Below are 24,054 nucleotides of genomic sequence, written 5' to 3' on the forward strand. Positions count from 1 at the left end.
AAACACAGACCTTGATCCAAACTAACACTTCTACAGCAGAAGCATATACACAAATGTGCAAGCACAAATATACTGTTTGGGTAAATATGGATTAGGTTAAAACTTTATATTTTCTTTCCTCCCTTGAAACAGGACTTTGCCTGTATGCCACGCTCCCTACAATTCCATATCAGAAAGTAAAATGTCCTGTTGCTTAATGGTTTATATTTTACTTATTTAAAGCTTAATGAAGCCATTTTTGTATGGGTTGAAATCATAACATGTATAAAATTCCATCACCTACTAATAGCTTTCCCATTGGCTATTAGAGAAAATGGGAGATGCTTAAGGAAAGAATGTAACTGGAAGACTTGGAATGTTTCAAGTGCATACAGTTCTAAAGAATCTAGAATGCCACATAGGGGAATGGGAACAACTGGGTTAGTATCAAAAGTTAAAAGGCCCATGCAGGCAATAACCTTGTTTCATTAAAGAGTATAATTAAACATATGCTACAAATAAAACTTACAAAGTCAGAGGGATTCAGGAACCAATAAGTAGCAGCTACAGACCAGTTTGAAGCTTTGGAATATTTCTATATGAAGTGAACAGAGGCTGATGATGTGCAAGTTGATCAGATATACAGTAAAATAACTGCTGAATAAGCTAAGAGCATTAATTCCAGAAAACAGAAATAAAAGCAGTTGGAAAGGAATTGGGATCAGCATGTGGCAAGGACTGCATATCTTCAGAGCTTGGATCAGATTCATGATGAGACTGCACCAAAAGAAAAAGACAACAAGGCAAAGCAAAAGACAATATTTGAATGGCATGGTGGCAAAGACAAAGCAGAAGAGGAATGCTAATGCCAGTGATCACTTATAAGACCACTTGGGTCTGGAGGAAAGAGTGTCAATTTATTGCAAACCTGCTGAAAAATGAAAATATTTTATTTTCAAAAAAGGAAATTGTAGAAAGACTGACCAGAGTTGTTTGTGGAAGTGAGTTCTGAAGGGATCAAGGACTTGCTACTTGGATCTTACCTGTGGGAAACAGTTCTGTGCCACATGTCTACACAGTTGCATATTAAGTTATTAAAAGCAGGAAGATGTAAATAAAATCATACACTGTGCAGAACAATTCTGTTGGTTTCATAGATCTGAGACAGTTTCAGAGCAGCAGCAAATGTTTTCATAAATGGAATGTTGAAGCTGGTGTGCTGCCTCTTTCTTAAATTTTATAAAACTCTCACAGTTTTTTTTTGTTGTTGTTATTAATTTAATAAAGAAGGAACTGTTCAGTATAGGGAATTCTGAAAGAAGACTCTACCAAATATTAAATATTTTCCTGAGATATTTGATAAGATGTAAAACTATCATCAGGATGAATACACAGAGATTTCAAGAACTCTTATGATGCTGTATCGTAGCCCTTGAGCTACACTGGAAGGATTTATAACTTCATAAAATGGTTTTAAAAAGGCATACTCAGTATTTGCAATGAGGGAGATGTAGCATGAAGGAGGTATAAGATCCCTGGCTCACATAACATGACTGAGGAATTAAGGCATGGAAATGTGTTATCTTCAATATTCATCAACATGGTGAAAATGGTACAATTACTGACGTTTTCAGAACTTCAAAGAAACTTCAAAATTGTGAAGCACCTTTGAGAGTCTGTGGTCTGAGCAATTGCGAATGAAGCAGAAGGTTTTGTACAAAAATAGATAATAAAGGAGAAAAACAATGTAAAATCAGACATGTAGAAAACTTAATTAACCAAAGAGATCAGTAAGCTCAATGATTTAGTAAACAGCGGGAATTTACCAACAAGAGGAAATTGACCTCAAGAGTAAAAACTAAGAGCAAATTCTGGGTTCTCCCACAATAGTCATCACAGAAAGTAGGAAAACTTTCAAACCTACTAGCAAATGTTTGCTTTTTACTTCCCTTCATTAAGTATGCCCCTAGTTTGGGTATAGAAAACTGCAACATCTAGCACTGTAAATAACTGCTAAATAATGTAATAACAAAAATATACTTAGTGCTCATATGGTGCCTGTTATTTTTAGAGAACTGAAAAGATCTGAGTGCTCTCTAAACATTAATTAATCTTCAATATTCCCTTGTCATTAGTAAGGTTAATTTTATCATTCCCAAGTATTTAGTTAGGAAATCTAAAGCAGAAGAAAATGATTTACCACATTCCAACTATCTCTTTGGCAGCAGAAACCAAATTACCTATGTTAATACATTTAGAAAGATTTTTATACTGGAACATTTGCCTTTCTGTGCTTTAAGAAATGTGGAAGGAAGGACTGCAGGAAAGTTAACAGATTTCATTTCTGAATGAAGGTATTAGAATGCAGACAACTTGTGTACGCTCTATCATAAAAAATTATTCATGGTAGTAATACTAAACATTAGTTTCCATTACCATGCTTATTTTTTTGTGCAGATTTGATAACTGAATATCTTAAAAGAGCTTTTGGACTTCAGATGAAAAAAAATTTCTTGATGTTAACCAACAAAAATCAAGACACAGCAACGATTTTTTTACAAACACTGACCTGGAAGAGAACATTTAACCGAAGACTCAGATCCTCAGTAGAATAAGGTCAATATCTTCTAGATCCAGAAGCATGCTTGAAGATCTCCATCTTTTTCTTTTCTTGCATCTTGTGTAATAAAAAATATTTATTAGAAACTAAAAATTACTAAAATAGGAAAAGATAAATATCTTTTTGATGGTTTCATCCAAAATAGAAAAGCAAAAAGTGATCATTGAATGAACAACAATTCTCTCAAACTCAAATAAGCTAACTGCAATATTAACTCTGGCGTTAAGTCAGCGTGGAAAACCTGTTACAGAAAAATATATTAAAAAGCAAAGACATTAAGGGATAGAAGGTGCATGCCTTACTTTATGCACTCAGTCTTGGACTCTGCAAATACTGATTTCAAATTGGTAACCCCATGGAAGAGCATTATTTTTTCAGCATTTTAAATAGACTTCTATATCCTCATTCATAAGGATAAAAGCATTTATACTTCATTTCTGGAGAAGTACCCATAAAGAGACACACAGTAGTCACCAATTCAGTCGAAGCATGCAGGCTCTTTAACAAAACATGTGGGGAAATAGGAAAAAATGGTCTAATTCAGATCAGTTGTGGTGTCACTAATGCCACAAATATAAATGCTTCCTGAGCATTTTAAAGTCTTTTTTTTCTTCTCTGACCATCATTCCCCTGCTCCATTCTCTTATTTGAATCTTGCTACTTCTAAATATCCGAAGAGGTGCAGAGATCTTTTTACCTAAGCATGACTCAGCCTCAAATGGCATGACTGAAGAAGCATCCATGAATGGAATTCTGGGGTAATAACAGCCCATTCACTTTGGAGTAAACTTCTGAGGGTTACTAGAATTTCTAATAAATAAACAATATGCTTTCAACATCAGAAACAGTGGTAGCTGTGTGGCCATACACGTAATAATAAGAAATGCAAGTAAGTGTTTTGAAAGCAAAGTAACATTAAATGAAAAAAATAATAAAAAAAAAACACAAAACAATTCAGATCTATTCAAGTCTAGATTCTGCAAGGCTCTCTTCTGGCAGCTTTTAGTATTTAACCAGCTAGCACAGCTGAAGCCACTATGGGAAGTTTTGGCTACTTGTTGATGATGGGAGTTTTGCTATTGCTGTCAGTGGAATCATGGAACCATATAAATATCCCCAAGTGGTCCATACTTTGATCTAGAAACTATTGCATAGTTATCAGTAAACTACAGCTTTTCAGATAATTCTGTACCTTAAAGACTGAAAAGTTAGAGTTAATTTATTTAATTTCTTCCAATAATACCAAGCATAGGACATCTTTATATTAAAAAAGAGAGGGGATTGTTAATTACCTTTAACAGAGAATTTACCTTTATTGTCAAGAAACCTTTCAGATACTTTTAAAAAAATTGGCAATGAAATTAGATACATAATGAGTTTATAATTAAAATTAATGCTATGAAGACTGAATGCCTGTTAAAGCAATCTCAAACTAAAATTCTTACCATCAGGATTCCAGCTCCCTGCATTAGGTTAATTAGAAAAGAACTATTGCAGATTTTACACATAACAAATATAAAGATACAGTGAGACTGGGTGATCTCAGAGGTCTTTTCCAACCTTCGTGATTCTATGATTCTGTAAGAGTCTCAACTTTGATAATCTTGTCCAAAATTGTCAGCTTGGGAAGAGGGGAAAGGACTTTAAAGAGAATAGTCAGCTATGAAAATTTTCAAATCAGATAAATGTGAATTTTCTCAGTTAGCAGTATCTCCATTAACATCTCTAGAATTAAGCACTTTCTAATGTGATATTTATACATACACAAATTTTATTTGGGTAATTTTAAAATTTTGTATAAATATAAAAGTTCAAGGAAGAAATGAAGGACAGTCCATATTATTATGGGTAGTCTATCTCATACTTTGACCAGTAGCTGATAGCTGCTGAATTTCCCTCAGCAGAATGATGGGGGTGGGGGTGGAATCCTGACAATCAAAACTTCACTGTGGGTTTACTTTCCAGAACAGCATTTAGTCATTTATTTTTCATCCAACATAAATCACATTCGGGTTAAAAAAAGGCCATTCAACATTTTCTGACTCTAAGAAAGAGGTCAAAAGTTAATCTTGGAAAGCAGGATTTAACAAAATTGGCTTTCTCGTGAAGCAATCATAATGTGACAGTTGATAAAACGTCTCATCTGATGTGCAGTGGTCATTATTAAGAGTTAGGAGTTGACAACAACTGTCAAAATCAAGATATCAGACATATCATATTATTTTTACACCTTTAAAATAGAAAGCAATAAAAGTTACTCTTAAACACTGGTTTAAGATATGGTGGCAAACTTCTGGTATTTAAATGTGGCCATTATATAACTATTTCTCTCTTTATATTTTATTATATGTCTTTACTAATCTGCATGCAATCAGGGGCCCTAGAAGAAGAAAGTTGCATGAGGAGAAAACATTCTCAGAATACATGAAAATGTTGAATGAGCTTACGACAAACATGCTTTTCTTGTACAATAAAGTAACATTTTTAACCGTTAACACAATAAAATAGACTAATATTTGCCCATCTTCAATGTTGCAATAAAATATTTTAATCCCTTTAAAATTCATATCTCCTTTTCAATTGTCAAACTCTGGTTGAGATACAGAGGAATGTAATCCTTTGTGAGTACAGTCAAAACTGCTCTACAAGAAGAAATGATCTTTCTGTGGTTTCCAGTACATTCACAAAACACACATTGTATAATTCTTATGTGAAATGTTTAGGTTGAGGATAATAGAGAGCTTGGAAAATATTCCAGACAAGTGGTTCTTTCCTTTTCATAAGTGTATACGTCGTATATAAACCAGTTCCACTGTCTAGCATTCATTTGAACAGATCAACTTGAAAACTGACAGAAAGGGTTGTTTACAAAGGACTGTTTTTTCCCCCACAATATTAATAGTAGTATTGATTGAAAGTTCCCAATAGCAGCTTTAAGAAGGAGTTTTTTAAATTTTCAGATACAAGAGACTGAGGGCAGAATAGGCAATAAAAGTCACAAGATTGTGATGGCATTATTTTAGGATAATAATCTTAACATATGAAAGTACTGAAGCAATCATGCCAGCATAAGAAATAATTATACCATAATTCATAAGTGCATAATTTATCAAAACAATAGAGCAGTCATGGTTAGATGCAACCTAATATTGCTGTATAAGATATAACTACACACTGTACAATCGCTCCTTTTTATAGTTATTTTTACATTTAGTCCTCACCCAAATTAAGCTGAGTACTTCAAGATATGAATGGCATTACAAAATAAACACAAACCACAACAGGGCTTTATTACTGCTACTGCACCACCATGGCATGCAAGTAACTATGTAGTCAACTATAAACAGTAAAATGTCTTCATTTTCCTGAAATAAAAAGAACATGAAAAATACAGATATAGTAGTAAACATCAATTATCTTTTTATATCTTTCATATTTACCAAAAGCCTATCATTACATGAAGAATTTATACCTCTGTATCGCTCTTCTGTACTAGTATGGTGGCAAATTTGGAGCTGAGAAACTACACTTTCAACAAGCTCATACAAAACTACTAGTTTCATTTTATACTGCTGTCAATGTGCAATGCAGAAATGAGAACATGACACGTCTGCTACCTACCCCCTAGCATTCTCTTACTTTTTTATGTTCATGAATTTTAGTAAATTAAATGACCAAGGGCCATTAAAACTGTTTGTTAGGTTATCTATTGTGGTGACCGAGCCCACAACAGGCAAAAAGGAAAATCCTTCATCTTTTTTTCTCTTTCTGAGTACTGATTATTTGAGGATCCATCCTGGATGCTGAATTTCAGAACCACTGCTGGAAGCAACTTGGATTTCTACATAATTATTTATTTTAATTTTGGCGTACAGGCTTTGAAAGAGGCAGAGATGAAATTCTGCAGCTGGGAGAACAAAACTATCAGAAAACCATACTGGTCTATTAAACAAAGGTCAAGTGCTGCCTGGGATTCATTTCTTCTGTTTGGAGGTGAGGACAATTCATAGACACTAGATAATTTCAATATTGAAATGAGGCCGCTACATTACTGTAGAGTAAAAGCAAGCTAAACTTGGAGACTCTTGGAAAAAATGCCAAACTTGACTGAAGAAGAAACTTCCCCATGCTCAACCAATTTTTCTAATGAGTTAGCTGTCGTGGAAGTCCCGTGTGAGCTCTGCTGCTTACCTGCTTTGGGCAATGATAAAAGAACACCTAAATCCAAATGTTCCTCCGTAGTTCCTGCTTACTGGAAAGACATCTGAATGCCGATTACAAGGAAAGAACTGTACAATTCTCATTGTTACATAAAGCTATACAAAAATGTCCTTTAGTTTCATGGAATTTGTTTAAATTTCAATTATACAATTTCCCTCTACATTACAAAACAATGTACAGTTTTTCCTAGTTCTGTTCCAGGATTTTCTCTGCTCTGATATGTTCAGGATTAAGAATGCTAGGTATTTTATTTAATGTTTTGTTGATATAATAATTTCAATTATTTTTATTAAAGCTCATCAGATATACCTACCATAGATTTGTTCTGCTTTGGGGTATAGTAGGCTGTGTGAATATAACAGAGTACCTCATATATTCATTCATAGTTTTGCCTCCATAAAAACTGAGGCTGTAGTATAGCTTTCAATGGAAGCCATTTAAAAAGAAAACATTACAGAATATACAATTGCAGTTTTTGAATTTCAGACACAAGTTCCTTGACGTGTTGAAAGATGATGTTTTCTATTTCTGACTCCTGAACTCTTATCTTTACACTCCGCAGGCTTCTGTTGTGAAATGTCTATGAGTGCACTTGCAATTGCAAGACCTGTAAGACAAATAAAGGGAAAACAACATTTAATGCCCAGCTTTCATAAGAAGACTTCCATGGCACTGTGGTGGTTCCTTTTGTGCACAGTTTCTTTATTTTCCCAGAAGGGACTGGCTTTATTTAAGAGTTAGATAACAAGCTCTCACTTTCTGAAATGCTACCTTGTTACAGTGAAGTAAAGGAGAAGGAAAAATGTGCAGCTAAGAGACCAGACTGGGAAGTGGGAAAACTGAGTTCCATTTAAGTCTCTTCAATTTTTGTGTGTGATATTAGCTTCACCTTTCTTTGTCAATGTTTTCTATATTATGCGGACTAGGAACTCTGACACAGATTTTCTGTGATTAAATATCTGTGCTTTGCATTTACAAATGGATGAAGATATCAAATCTGAAAATAAAAGTAAAATGGAGAACAGTTAGTACAAAATTTTACTCTTGAATATTTCCCTTTGCAATATATGCACCTTTCAGCCCCAAGAGCTTTGTATTTACCATGCAGAGAAACGTATGAAAATCTTTCATAATGCACAAGCTTATGAATAGAGAGTAAAAAGTGATGGTGCCAGTCTGTGGTGAGCCTAAATGTGGTCAACCAGCCAAAGCTGTTCCAAACTGTGGCTGTCAATATTTCATGAGCTGCTACAACCTTAGCAGAGTATTACAGTGTATTGCAAAGGGTATGGACAGGTATGCCTAGGAAATGAGTAGTATAAGAATACACACATTTGATAGTTACTCAAATGCTTAATCAATGGCAGCTCTAAAATTTTTGATTCACAAAGGTGACACTTCAATGAAATGGATTAGGTGTATTCACATCATTCATACGTTGTACTCCATTATGGCCACAATAAAACTATGACAGTTGTATCTACCAAAGCACATTTAAATATACCCATAATATAGGCAAAGAAGCTGCTCGTTCTCCATAGCACCCAACACATCTTAGTCTCTCAACCATCCTGAAGAATTTATGCTATTGCCGATGGTAACACTATCATTCTTATTTCAGAAAAGCTGCAATGATTAATGTGCAGACAGCTTTTTGAAAATTCATAGCATTATACTGTAAAATTCTATGAAGAGCTATCACAGGATATGTAGGAGCCAAGATTAATTAAAGAAAAGTCTTTTTTCTTACATACAGACACATTTTCTAGTAGACATAATTTTTGAAATCTTCATGGCACCTTTAAAATATCAGATGTGTCTGGTATTAGAAAATTTAATTCTGATGCTTGCTTACACATGATTCTGGGCTTAGGGAGGGAGAATACTAAATGGAATGAATGTTATAAGGAAAACAGGCTTTACATTTTCTATAAGATATTTAAAAATATGCTTGAATGAATGACACTAGCCTCACTTTACATAACACTTAAGAGAACAGAAAAACTATTTTTTTTTTAAATGCAGTGCTGCGCACTGGAATACACTGGCGTGCTGTTAGAGTTCCATTAAAATCAGGTCACTCCAAAAGATCATTTTTCAAACGTCACACAAATCATCTGATGAAATTCATTTATTGTGTTCTCTAAGCCCTGCATAGTTATCAAAGCAATACAATTAACTGCAGGAACGATTAATTATTTCAGACTGGCGGTCTAAAGGAATTTCATTTACCAAGTCAAGCTGATGCACAGACACTGCAAGCAAACAGAATTTGCATCAAAATACAATAGAAAATTTGATAAAAATGATGTGGTTTAAATATTCATTAAAAACACAACACACACACACACACATAGAAAAATAACAAACAATTTCACTTTATTTTCCAGATTTTATATCTAAACAGTGAATGCAAAAACTTTTATATTCATTGAGCTGGAACTGTAAATCCTGTGTAGTGCTCTACATCGATTGTCTCTATTCATAAATTAATTCATTTACCCATATTCCCCAAATGTCTCCATATAAACATCCTACCTACCACCAAATTGGTATTTTCACAAGCAGTACATGGTTTCTAGTTGCTTCTGATAAGATCCTGAACAAGTTGGCAGAAAGGAACAGTGGAATCAGTAAGCGTTCTACACACAGAATCAATGGATCACCTCCACTAGTAAAAATTTAAGTCCACCTACAGAACCACATCTATTTTTATGCTTAGTTTGTTTTTCTACTAAATGTTATAGAAATAACCTGACCTAGTTCTGTGCAGCTAAAACACTTTCTTGCTTGTTTTATGGATATATATGGAAAGATCATTATGGAGTGTGCCCAGTCAAATACATAAGTGGAAAGTTTATTTTTATAAAACGTAATTGCATCCACAATTAGAAAATACCACAAAATGTAATATGAACTTGGTTATGGCTAGCAGAACTATTGTCTTTCCTAATGGAAGTTAAATGGTGGTAGTTTATTCTCAAGAAGTAAGTATCTAATCATAAAATTACTGATGTGTGAATGTATTTTATTTTTTTTACAATTACGCAAAACAATTAATAAGTACAGGAATGAAATACGGCACATCAAATGAGATTGCCTTGAAAAGCGCATTCCCGATTTATGCACAAACAGCATTTTAATTCTGCATTTAAACAAAAGCATCAGAAAAAGTCATTCATTTTGAGATACTCCCCTCCCAGTCTCTGTAAAAACAGGCGATACTATATATTTTAATTTTCCAGCAAAACAGCTTCATTAGGCGTGAAAGGTTAATTGCAGGTTTAAGTGCAGTTCAGGGAACAGTGCACGGGTCTGTAGTGAATAGCACAGTCTGCTGCGGGAAGGCTGAGTGCTATAAACTGTTTGCCCCACTGAAATGTTTTACTACCTCATTTACTAACTGTCTTCTTTTACTGCTTGTATTTGTAGTTCTTCTAAACCTTTAATAGCTACAGTTTTATTTCACTGTAATCAGATTTAAATGGAAATACCCATGCTGGGATGTTTAAATGCTTTTTTTCTGATTCTATACAGCTACATTTGAACTGATGTGAGGCTACACTATCTCTAAAAGTAGAAAAAACTCCAACATTGAAAAAGTTAGTCTTACATGCTGCCTTGCATATTTAAAACCCTTTTTTTTTTTTTTTTTTTCTTCCTCTATTGTTCATTTTAATGAGAAAAGCATTGAGTTATTCCTATTACTTTGTCAAAAATAAGGGAACAAAGAATGACCTCAGATTCATGGTTTGGCAGGTAATTGGAAATGTTTTTTTCAATTTAAATATGTATTATTGGGAGATAATAATTGGATAGATGCCTTCACTTGATTAAATTCTCCACGTTTTCATTGTCACACAGAATCAGAACATTCACAATGCTGAAGGCAGGAAAATAACTACAGCTCAAGTAGATCAATGAGAACTGTTTGATATTTTAACCAATATTATAATCATTGCTTAAGGTGACCTTAAATAATGAAAACAAAATGACGGCTACCAAAGCGAGACTTAAAGCTGAAAGTGTAAGTTGTTCAGTAATATTTTAATAGCTTCACTCTTCATCAATCAGCAATGTTTGCATCGCTGCCTTTTTGTTGATTCTATAAAAACTTGTTCCTGTACCTGCTCACCTAATAGTGGACAGAGTCTTTTTATTATAAATGATCCGTTATGTGATGTTTTTCCATTGTGTAGAATGCATTGCTTGCACTGCCCATGAACACACCAAACGGATCTAAAGAGCTTGAAGACATTCTGAGCAAGTGGTGAGAATTATAAGCTCGAGTGTCTGACGTAGATGACCATCACACACAGTGAGCACAACTTTATGCTCATCTCAATAAAACTACCAGTTACTATGCGGGGAATTTTTATGAGGCCTGTAATTTATCATTCCAAGCCTATAAAGATCTTTTTATAAGTACACATATATATATTACATGAGTATAAATCACATTTATATACAAAAATACCTTGTTAAAAATGCAGTCTTCTATCATCTACTTCTGAATTTGATGAAATAGATCACATTCACCATCACCTTTGTGGATGCATTTCAGGACAGCATCTATTCTTCATAGGAATCATATTCAGTCACTACCGTGGTTATAATGGTAGAGGAATATAACTTTCAAAAAGGTAATTATTTGGCAAATGTTTCTAAGTACCCAACAAAAACAATTCTCTCATTGTATACATGACATTACAGTGAGTCTGTTCTTATTCAGTTTAATTTTTTGATTAAAAAATCCATACTTTCTCAAACTTTCTGTACTTTTCCTGTTTTCTTATTAACCAAACTTTTTTTTTTCAAATGGTCTAACTTGTGATTAATTTTCATGACTGAAAAGCCTGCAACACTGTTTATGCTACATACATACATGTGCAATAGAGCAAGCCATGAGAGGAGTTAGCCAAAAGGCACGTCACGAGGAAACGGAGCAGAAGGAATGATCCACAAAACATTCTCCTACGTATGTAGAGATATGATACTCAAGTAACTGCTTTCTTAAAGAAAAGTTGAATCACCTGAAATTCAACACTGGCCAGAGGTGCCATGGAGTTCTAACCCACAGTATAACTGAGTTCATTTCAGTGTTATAACACAGTCCAGTTCTGCACACAGATCTGAGGGTTCTGATCTAGCTGGTGTGTCTAGATAACATTTGGAGTTCACAGACTTAGTCACAGAGATGTCTACCATTGTTACCATGGTTGTCTACATTATGTCAACCATCATAAGCAACTGCCAAGAGTAAATATCTGCATAAACTTTCATACTGCAATGTTTTTGATTGAAATGAGAATTTTTTAAAAGAACAAACTGACAGCATCTCAACATCACAGTCTTTTTATGGGCCTCTCTTCTGTTTGCTTCATGGATAGGGTATAACACTGGTATTTAACACTACTCTTACTATGAGAAAGATATATGAAAGAAACAAAACTAACTAGGAAATTACTTTGGGTAAGTAACCTCATCATTTCTTTTTCAATGATAATTTTTGCTAGATGGGAAGTCAGCCAAGGGACCAGGACATACGTTTTTCTTTTCTTATTCATATAACTTAATTAAATAAGTAATATATGAGACAGTGCTTAAACCACAGCAATAACAAACAAAATAATGGTAGCATGGATAGGCACACACTAGTAGAGAGGAGATGCTGTGCTCCTTTGTATTATACCCTTGGTATTTAGTAATAACAGTATCTATGAGGAGCTAAGAAACTCCTATTCCCAGAATAGAATTATAAATTACTTGCTGTCATTTTGTGGGAAATGCAGACTATACAATAAGTTATCTTTTGTGAAATGTTCAGCCTTTCCCAAATTTTTCTCATTTTGAAAAGGAAATGGCCCCACATATTTGTGAGAAATATTTGTCTTCTGAGGGCTCGGCAGTGATTTTTTGCATGCAGTCAGGCAGTTCTCCCTTCCATTTCAGTGTGACATATCTCTGGTTTAGTCTGTTATCCAGGTCTGCAGAACGTCTGGTGCCTTAAAACTATTCATCCAGCTGGTAGCTGAGACAGCAAGTGCTGATTGGTCTCTTGCTGTGGACAGATGGGGACTGATGATGTGGCCAAGGTGCATGCTGACTCCCCAAGGACGGCTGTCAGGTCAGGGGGTGTGTACTCCAGGGTAATCTGCTCCAATGTGAGATAGCTATCATATCCCTTTGGGGCAGGTTTTGTTTGTTCAATAGGGCAAACAAATACTGTTCTGATAAAGAAGCTGTAGAGAGGTGTTGGAGGGCCCTCAGCGATAGGATGAGATTGGTGTAATACCATTTTGGTTAACCTGCTTTCTCTCACCCACTTGTCTGAACTCGAGGGTCTTTAGATTATAATGAATAAGGTAATAAAATTTAATGTAATAACATCGTATGATAATATGAGATTACTGCACTTGTTGGAATGCATCATCACACCCGTGTGCCTGCACCAGGTTCAGGGATGGCAGCACAGAAGAAAGGAGAAATGAGCTTAATAGTGGAAAAGGAAGATGAAGGTCATGGCTGAACTGATGTGGGAAGTGAACTCTCATTTGAAACCATGTAAAAATGGTAGGTGGGGAATGATAAGTCATGTAATGTCTTGAACATTAATAATGACATTTGACAGAATAGGAAAAGGAGCACATAGAGCTGCTAAAAATGAGATGCAAAAGAGTCCACAGTAGGCAAGAACACATAGGCAAGACCAGACGGTAATGTTGTCATTTACATAAATTTGAGGGTAAATAGTGGAAAAACTGAAGAAAAAAAAAAAAAAAAAAAAAGAAATGGAAAATCTCAAGAGAATGAGAAATAAATTACATAAGATTGGACTGTAAATGACACTTAGATTATCTTACCCTGTTGGTGATGGGTAGTCAAATACATGGTTTTTTTTTTACAAGGGAAACAGGAAATTGAGCCATTGATAGTTTTTTGAGATCTCTGATACATTACTTTGGAAAAAATTAAATTTGAAAAGGAAACCATACCTTGAGCTACAATAGTTATAAAGATTACTGAGTATATTATTACATATTTCTCAGATCTTTTTCCTTGGGGGTCTCTGGTAAAGCTTGTCACAAATTTGCCCAGTAATATTAAGAATATGACTGACTTCAAACACACTGAAAAAAAAAATTAAAAAAGAAATTGTAGTTGGCTGCTGAGACTGAAGATAAAAGGTTCTTCTCTAAACCTCTTATTGACTCACTTTAAATACTAAAATAGGTTTGGGGAATGCTTAAATTTAGACTACTTGAGTAATATCTCCTAAAGCTGAAATACTTATCAGTACTAAATTCAATTAATAAAGTAGGCATCAAATTTAGTCAGGAAATATGTTCTCACAAAATAACAGCCCATAGAATTAAAACTGCTTGATGCTTTTATCTAAGATGTTTTACTTTGGCACTAGTAACAGACAACTAACAAATTGTTACACCATTATTTTGTTATCTCATTATAATTTCTGGACCTTTGACCACAAATGGCAATTACAGAAATCTGAGAACATTCCTAACTATCCCATTGCCTTTCTCAGCATGTCTTGTGTTATGTAAGTCCATGGAAAATATTGTTAGCAAATAATATTTTTACATTAAAAATATGCATGAATTACTATGTAAATAATATTGCATATAATCAGGCTTTGTGTCCTGTGTTTCTTGAATATAAGTTGGAGTCTCAAACAGGTCTATCAGCAGCCAAATATATTTATAGTTAAAGGAAAAAAATGAATTAATAGAATACATAATATTTTCAGGAAGCTATCAATTAAATACATGAATTCACCTGTAACACAAATTTTTTGTTATTTTAACCTATTAGCAAAATAAGGAGGATGCTTTTAACTGTTAGCTATTAAGAATAGTTAAAAGGAATATTCTGCTTGGAGCATGTGCAAACTTCATGTCAGTTAATTCCTTAATGCATTCCCACTGCATACAGTACATAGTATTAAAATGGAAGTAATTACACAGGATTCCGTTGTGGACAGTAATATTTGAAACACTTGGATTTTTTCACAAAAACTATTAAATTTTCAGTTTGATTACATCTCCTTTCCATTGAATCATTTTTCCCTATGTTATGAAAAACATCTCCATTCTTGTGATGTTTTGCAGCAGTTTAATTTGTTTTCAAGAAAATCACTATAAACTAATTTGCTACTCTGCAAGAATTTGGTGAGATTCATTAATCATGCCAGAATCTAATTTGGTCTTGTAAACCCATTGCTGTAGAAGAGAAAAAAATATACTTGGAGATATACCTGGAGTACTGAACTCTTTTACTTTTAAGCTGTACCTTGGTAAATAGAAATGAAATTCAAATTGGTTTTGTTCAGAAGTTGTTATCACAGCAGTGACTTACGTGGGATTAGTTCATGAGCATTACTATTGTAATGAGCCAGGGGAGGATCAGGTTGGATATTAGGAAAAAAATTCTCTCAAAGAGTGATTGGGCACTGGCACGGGCTGCCCAGGAGGTGTGGAGTCACCATCCCTGTGGGTGCTCCACCGCCCATGGAGTTGTGGCACTGAGGGACATGGTTAGGGGCTATAGGGGTGATTTGGGGTTGGGCTTGGGGATCTTAGAAGTCCTTTCCAACCTTAACGATTCTGTGATTTGCTTTGTGAAAGCCTTCTTCAGACCACTATAGCTGAGGTTATTCCCACAGCAGTATTTTACCCTCTCTACCTTCAGCAATCTCCACTGAATTGAGATCCTGCATGCCAATCAGAGAACATTGAAGACATGAGAACTGTAAAAATTTGAGAGCCCCAGTTATATTTTTAAATCTTTTTAAACCATATCCATTCATGCATGCTGGACAGCATAACCACTGTGATGAAAGCTACAGCCTTACTAAACATTCTGAATAGGCTGAACACCTGCAAAACAAAGATTTACCGTTTGTATACACAGAGCGTATTGGATCATACAGTGCTATCATTTCATGCAATTAAGAAATCAGAAAACCTGCGTACATGTGTGTGAGTGTCAGGAAGAAAAAAGTTTCAGGCACAACTGATCAATCAGGGAACAGTTGGATGGAGACAAGGCAGAGAGATTCATGAGGGGTTGCTTCTCTCCAGAGGGGCCTTATTTGCAGAGGGTGATTTAAAGCAGAACTCTTCCTGTCTGTAGAGGAAATCTGGGGTGATTAACTTTGCCAGGTGTAATTCAGCTTTTGTGAATACCTCCCTAATGCTCCATCTGTGTGATAACACATATTGTTAGATTTGCAGTTTTACTACTCTTACACTCTTCCCCTCATTGTTGTTTCTCTGCTAGGCGGTCTACTGCTCTGACACCAGACCTCTCCTCAAGACTAAAAACTCAACCTTAAAGACAATAGGTTTAAGGGCCCAACCGAGGCCAATTCAGTTCCCACTGGAAATAACACAATACTATTTGCACTATCATTTACTTTTAAGGAAGAAGATAAGAGCAGCAATCTTCAAAGATGCTGTGTGTTGCTATTTCTCACACTTGCACCTTTATTTTTGTTGTTGCTTTTTTTCCATTGACAAAAATTTTATTTAAACCAGAAAGTGATGAATATGTTTACACAAACAAATGATTACAGTTCACCAGAAATTCAAGAGGGTTCTCAAAAGATTAATCAGAAGCAAGTATGCTATCTGCAGTGCTTTTCCTATAATGAATTCTCACTTTAATTTCTGCTTTCCAAGGTTGACTTGCTTTCCATTGCCAACATACTGCCGCAATATATCATTGCTCTAACCACTGTTTGGCTTGTAATTTGGTTCTGGCCAAATAACAATACCAGTTTTTCAGTATTCTGCTGATTTCCACAATTAGACATTCAGTACATTTAAAGCTACCTTGCCAGCCGTCACTCTGACAAAATAAATGATCCTGGGAGTGTAACACAGAATTAAGTCAACAGGACAGAAAACATGCCTAGAATTTTTGAATTCTAATTCTAGCATATTTTGAAATATCACTAAGAGACAACTTCAGGGTCACTACCATCCCCAACATAAGGCTGCTTGGCATGTTAACGCCCAAGAATCAGGAAGCTTCAGAAATAAGCAGAAAATTTGGTAAAAGGCTGAAAAGTTCAAGTCATAAAAATGTAAACAACAACAACACCACCACAAAAAAACAACGAAAAGATTTTAAAGAAACAGCCCTACCAGTGCAGCACTGAAAGAGGATAATTCTGAGAGGAGTTCCAATATATATAGGCAGGTTATATGGCTACTCATTCATTCTTCCTGAATCTTCTACACTACCCCAAACATGATGTATTGTAGCCTTACCAAGCAACATGACAGACATACTTGCAACTGGTTATTGTAAAATATACGGTAAAAAGATTCCATTTCAAATAGTCTATTTGCAATTGATTACATACCATTAATTTTGAACAGTCAATATAGATAAATATAAATAAAACAATGCCATCAGAGCTCAGTTTCTTTGCAAGACACATGGAGATAGAGCAAATGCCTGAAACTGCAAAATACTAATACAATGCTGGTGTACCACTGAAAATGTATTACATGCCCTATGCATGCTTCCTGGTCTGTTTCCTGGAGAGAAAAACTAGAAAATGGGCAGAAGATAATGACAGTTTCCTTCTTTTATGTGTACTCACTCTCCAAAAGACAAGTAGCATTCAATGTCTTGTTTACCTTATTTCGAATAAATCTCAGCCTGATGAGTACACCACCATTTCATCCAACAAACATGATAAAGTCCTTTATTTTTTATTGAATAAGGTAGAAATCAGGTGACTGACAACAATCCAGAAGTTCCCATAAAGTCACTTTTTTAGCAAAGTCAATTCCTAGAAGGTGTCCTGAAGGAGAATAAACATTCAAGTATAGAAGAGTTTCTTCATCTGCCCTTGCTCATTGGTAATCAGAGTAGGAAGTGGCAGAAGTGAAACCAGGGAGAAGATGAGATAACAAGGGCTACTTTCTGCTTGGAGCTTTTCAATGCCAGAACGGTTCTTTGTGCTGACTGGCAAGATTTATAGCAATTGTATGCATTCTTATTCACATTACTTTCATCTAAAAGTAAAGTATTTCATAAATGACCATGCTGGCTTTGTATTTCCAGGATGTGATTAAAAGAGAGTTTTCATTTATGTATTCTCAAGAAGTTTTTACTATACAATGAAGGAGAAATAGACCTTCAGCAGGACATTAGAATTCCCTCACTGCATTTTATCTAAAACTCCCATCTGTTTTTTAAAAGCAGAAATTATGTTGTCTTCTACTTCCTATTTAACTGTGGCCCTTTCCCCCCCTCTATTTTTTCCCATATGCTTTTTGATCACACATGAAAAACTTGGCTTCAGTGCTCTCATCTCCTGATTTTCTGTATTTCAATTATACTTTAATGGCTGTATATACACTGATGATGGCACAAGAGTGTGTTGAGAATGAAATCTGTTTTGTACTATCCTAGATTCTGAGAACAGCTACAATTTGAGTTGCTTTCTTCTGTAGCCTCTGAAGTGCCTTCAGGAACATAATAATGCAATAAACACCAAATCTGCTCTTTCCTTCACAATCCAAGCCAGCATTCTGTTTCCCATAATACTGCTACATTATGATTTGCAACTATAAATAATTATCCTAAGTTATAACGATAAAATATAAAACTTTAAAGCAATACAATTAGACACCATTCACTTGAGACTCTGAAGCTGTTATAAGCAAACAACAATTTTCGTAAGGAATAGAAAAGAAGGTTATAAAGGAAAGCATGTTACCCGCTTATGACTAGTTCACCAGAAGCTTGTCACAATCTTGGGTGCAAACAATGGTAATAGTCAGTGGCACACTGCACCTTGTTTCAATCTTAAAAGGATATTAAAAAAATAAAATAAAAATTACAGGAATGGGATTTGGAAACGTATAAGATTTGGTAATACAAGAGATTATCCCTGGGCAGCCTGATCTAGTGGCTGGCAAACATGTTCACTGCCACAGGCTTAGAACTGTATGATGTTTGAGGTCTCTTTCAACTAAAGTCATTCTGTGATTCTGTGACTTTGTGATTCTATGAAATGGGCAGTGGTTAGAAATGAGAGGTACTTCTCTAAACCTCTGTAAGGCTTGTGTTCAGATGTATGAACATGGGAGTCGTATTTGTTCGGGGTTGCCCGGACAAGTGTTTGATATGACTTCAATATATAGAATTACTTGCTTTTCTCTGTACTATTTTACATTGTCTTGCTTCCAAACTGCTCTTCAGTCCAAGAATCTCCACTTCTCATTACATTAAGTGTGAGTCACCCCAGTATTTAGCTGCCTTTACAAAGTACTTGTTACTCTACCTGGATTTCCAATAATGAGAAATTCTCTTTGTGAATCCAATACTGTTACTACGATGTCTCTAATTCACTTCCACCTACTTAAGTCTCTTTGGATTGCAATAGCATAAAGAGGTAGTGGTACAGCTACTTCTACTGACTTCTCATATTACTGGTCAATTCTTTTCCAAGAAAAATCCACTCTTTACAAAGAGAGATAAAAATAACTGTACACATTTGAACTATGATCTAATTGCTCCTTCAAGAGTGATGAAGTAATTTGTGAATAATCTAAAAAGAGCTGTCTTATTTCATTACTTGAGCCCCACATGTGCTTTAAAAACAATACATTCATTAAAGATTTTAAAATTTGTGTGCTAACTAGTGCACATTTTTATTGAACTTCTCATCTTTGATGTGCCTCTATTAATATGGCAAGAAACCCAAAGCACATTGCGTTATCCCTACTGAAACAGCTTATAGCTTACTTGCTTTTCTTCCTTTTTTATTTGCAAAGGACAAGTACTTTTGAAGAAACATTCTGAAATGAGATATTCAATGAGTTATCGAAAGATTGTAAGACCAGGCAAAAACATAAAGGATTAGTGATGGCTATGTGTGTTGAGGATGGAGATTCAGATATTTCAAGTCAGATGACTGATGTGTACTATATAAATTTTATAGGCATTGACCAGTCACAGTATCTACTCAGGAATAAACAGCACAGAAATTCCACGGGACAAAAAGTGTTGTCTCCTCTGTGGAGTTTTTCCTTCCATCCTCCATTGGGAAAAAATGCAACTGAGTACGCATTCTGTCCCTGTGGGCTTCCCAAAGGACCACACACCACTGGAAGTTGCATAGCACGTGCAATTCTGTAGGTTAGATTACACACACATTTGTACATCTCACCTCGTACTGAGGTCCCAAGCAACAGTGAAGCCTCTGAAATCCTCAAGAATATAAATAACAATAATAAAAACTAGTAATAAACAGAAATTAAACTAGTAGCATCACTTGTGGAGCTTTGGAATGACCACAGAAAAGCTGACAATATTACTGGTAAAAAGTATATTGAAACAGCTTGGAAAAAAAGAAGTGGAAAGGAATAACAATATGAATAGAATGAATGAGCCTTTATGCTAGATATGAAAGTGTTTCTGATACTGACAAAAGAAGTTACAACATTTATCATTCTAGGATCGCAGGGGACAAAACAATATTAAATCATGAGAGGTATTATTTGTGAATTGGCACTGTTTTCTTTCCCTTGTGTTAAGAGAATGATAAATGCTTTCAATTGCGTTAAAGGAAAAGTCTGATACTGGCTGTGAATTCTATACATTCGTGCTACAATTTCTGGGACATTTGGTGAAATCCTCATAAATACCATTGTTTACATTAAAGATGCTAGTAAGATTGTTTTTGTTTTCTTTTCTTTCTTTCTTTCTTTTTTTAACTCCTCATCTCTCATCTGCAGTTTTATTCAAGAGTCCCCCTCCTGATATTTTACTTTCTAAGGCAGATGAAATAAGTAAGATTCAGTTACCAGAATTCTTAGGATAACTGGTGGGAATATTGCAGAAGCACAATGTGATCAAAACAGATGGAAAAGCAATCCCCAGATGACTAAGGGCAAAACTGCATCAGTGCCAGGACTGCAGAAAGAGCAGAACTATATGAGATATATTAAACATTTGCATTTGAATTTTTAATATTGAAAATAAATGTCACAGCATTTCGTGAAGAATCTATTTGACCTGAATGCAGCTCATCTGCTGCTCCTTGCTATAGAAGATCACACCTTTTACTCGCTATTTATCTTTAACTCCTGCTGAACTCTCTGGCACTTCCAACCTCTAATGGGAGGTTATGGTTTTTTAAACATTTGCTTGCATTTTATATTTTCAAAAGCTAACGCAAGACATTGTGGTGACAGCATGAGATAGCATAATAGCATGCTTTGTTTTTAGCATTTTCAGACACGAGTAATATCTTCTGCTTTGCAGTTTGGGATAAACATGGTGCATCACTGTGCCATCTAGTGTGACTCAACTTTGAGAGCTTTAGGCTTGGCTCTGCCTCCAGTGCACCAAATATACATGGCTGAGTTTTTTAAGCCAGTAAATACTGTACATGTAAATATATTTAAATGTAAATAGGTAGATATAGATATAGTCTGATTTGAAAATAACAGATTATATTTTTTAATGGTGTAATTCCATGAATGGTCTGGGTGCTATGAAAAATTCCTAGAACACACCCAAATTTATTACACAGATTTCAATTACTAGGTTACATGCTCTTCAAAATAATATTCAAAACTATACAGAACGTATTTATTCATATTACATATAACAGCTTGCACGGATAGAATGGCTCTTCAAAATAGCCAGGTGTATTCATTTTCATTTTCAGTGCAGCAATTACTGCTTCTCAGCCATTTTTCTGCAGCCCCTGTTAACCCCAGTTTGGGATGCACGCCGCACTGTGTCAGGTGCAATACATGAGCTGCACCAAAAGCATCCACAATCTAAAAAAACATTTCACTATGCTTAAATTTTCATATTCAAAAATGTGCTTTCAGACCTTAACCCTGACTTTCCTAGTCAGGCTTTGCATTTGAAATTGGAAATTTAGCTAGGTTTTTCCTCTAGGCAATAACCTGCTAGGCAATAAAAGTTCTGAAAATCACTATTCATTCTCTGTTACAGTTCTCAATGTTTCTGACATTCTTTTACATAGCTTATACTGAACAGACCTCATACTCATGAGATACAAGAAAGAGCACAACCTACCTCACTCATGACCATCGACACTGGCCTTGCAATTCTAATACAAGTAAAAATAAAATTACTATTTTATCTTAAAACTGTCAATATATACATTGATCTATGTATGGAGCATAAGACTGCATTAATCAAAATATTTGCCCGAGAGAAACAGACTAAATTACCGTGAAACTGAATAACTGCAGAAGATGCTAAATTCAATTAGAATGAGTTATTTTAAGAAGTTCATGCTCAGAGGTAAGCACAGAATACCTACACCAAAAAAGATCTGTAGTTCTGACCCGTTACGACTTTAGCACAACGATTCTGAGAAACTTTAACTACTCACAGAAACAAAGTTTTGTATAGGAAATCACACATACAGAAGTTAGAATGAAAAGTCAAGAAGTTTCCAGGTTTTGATAGATTTCAGGCTGGATGTGTCAAAAGATAAGCCCTGACACTGGCAGGCAGTCTCCCTTGAAAATTTAGATTCCATATACAGAGATCTTCAGGTAAACCAATTTCTACTTTCACCTCTGCCTCCAAACACTGGTCTCAAAGGACTTCATTTCAGCCAAGACCTGTCAAAACCCCCAAATGCTTTTCATTACTGAATTCCTTCTGTATGTTCTCTGTCAGCTGTGTTAAAATAATAAATTCACCACCAATTGATTTTTGAAAAGGGAGAGAATCCATTTCATCTCACCCACAGATTTGGTTATTTTGACACGCAAAATTGGAGACATATTTAAAACTGTTGTTTGAAGTCCATGCTTCTCATGCCATTTATCGAGCTTAAAGTAGCAGCAGGTTCAGAAGTTCTAATACAATAATGTTCAGTAGAAAGACTATGAGATATTTGGACTGTGCTCAATTCTGTTCATATCCTTTGCAATCATTAATATTAATGCAATTCACTTACAAATATCCAGCACAGATGAGGTGTCCTGGCGCTACTAATTGGTGCTATAGGACAATACAATTTATATTCTATATTCTGACATATCTGAGAAGAAATAGAAATGTTTCTAAAATTCCACTGAGAAAGGATTCTAAACACTTTTTTTCAGCATCAAGGGATAAAAAATACACCAAAACCAGACTGCTGGATTAATAAGGTAATGGTTGTATTATTGAAAGAGCAGAAAAAAGTTCTTTAAAATAGTGTGTGCAGACAGAGCTTAGTTGAGACGGAACAGTTGCAAGAACACCTTAATGGAGGACAAGAAAGCAATTAACAATGAAAAGTCACTGATGCAAAATATAGTCCTAGAGATTAAAATCTTATTGAAACAAATGCTTCTCCATTTGATCATAATGAATTGAGCTGAAAGATCTGCAAAACCAGTTCAGTGAACACATAAGAAAAAAACAATAATTTGTTACCCAATTATAGTACAGAGCTTTCTGACCAACATGGTGCTCTACAGCATTAGTTAAATAGAAATAGGAACCTTAGGAAATGGAATAACGTAAGAGAATTAGACACAGTATTATTTGAAATTGCAATGAGGTAATTGTAAAAATATATGCAGAAATACTAATGTGTACAGTGATTTAAAAACACTGGAAGAATGTGCATTATCTCAAATGGGAAAAACAAAATATTCATGAGAAAAGAGTCAGAATGAGCATAGCAGGAAGGATAACCCATTAGGGTAGATGAAGCTAATAGTACAGGGAAGAAAGCCATGATGGTGGAGCATGGGGCAACCTGGGAATATTCTGAAATGAGTGAAATTGCAGTCAGAAGTGTGAAAGAGAGAGAGAACATTAAGAAGTGAAGACTAAGAGGCACATTACGTGTGTGGGAACAGGCTGCCCAAATTAGAGAGATCAATCATATCGAGGTGGATTAGGTCTTTGTAATGGGGACAACGGTCTCAAATTGCCTTTGGGTGTCTTTAAGCACCTTGCTAGCATCCAGGTCTGGAAGGTATCCGCAATGGGAGATGTGTCCAAACAGTTATCAATATTGCAGGTGGGCCTTCTTCAAGAACTTTTAAAAAAGAAACATGAGCAGTCAAATTAGTAAATAAATAAAACAGTGTGCACAGATTGTGTGAAACTGGTGTAAAAGAGGATAAAGGAGGAAACAATTAAAGTTAATATCTGCAAAAATAGCTGTCACCTGGAAATGTTATTATATAAGGTATTTT

The 24,054-nt window shown here is 35.0% G+C and overlaps 1 protein-coding gene across 2 annotated transcripts in view; it reads right to left on the reverse strand.

Annotated features, from left to right (window-relative positions):
• Positions 1-5,484: 5,484 nt before the first annotated feature.
• The window catches only part of ATRNL1 (attractin like 1), a 427,623-nt gene continuing 409,053 nt past the window's right edge, over positions 5,485-24,054 (reverse strand). For both annotated transcript variants that reach the window (XM_042818666.1, XM_042818665.1), the window contains one exon: positions 5,485-7,427. In XM_042818666.1, the coding sequence (XP_042674600.1) occupies positions 7,303-7,427 (125 nt within the window). In that variant the 3' untranslated portion in view covers positions 5,485-7,302. The remainder of the gene's footprint in view (positions 7,428-24,054) is intronic.

This window comes from Centrocercus urophasianus, unplaced genomic scaffold (genome assembly GCF_019232065.1).
Source record: "Centrocercus urophasianus isolate 14NV4802_14NV808 unplaced genomic scaffold, USGS_Curo_1.0 seq_17, whole genome shotgun sequence".
Taxonomy (NCBI): domain Eukaryota; kingdom Metazoa; phylum Chordata; class Aves; order Galliformes; family Phasianidae; genus Centrocercus; species Centrocercus urophasianus.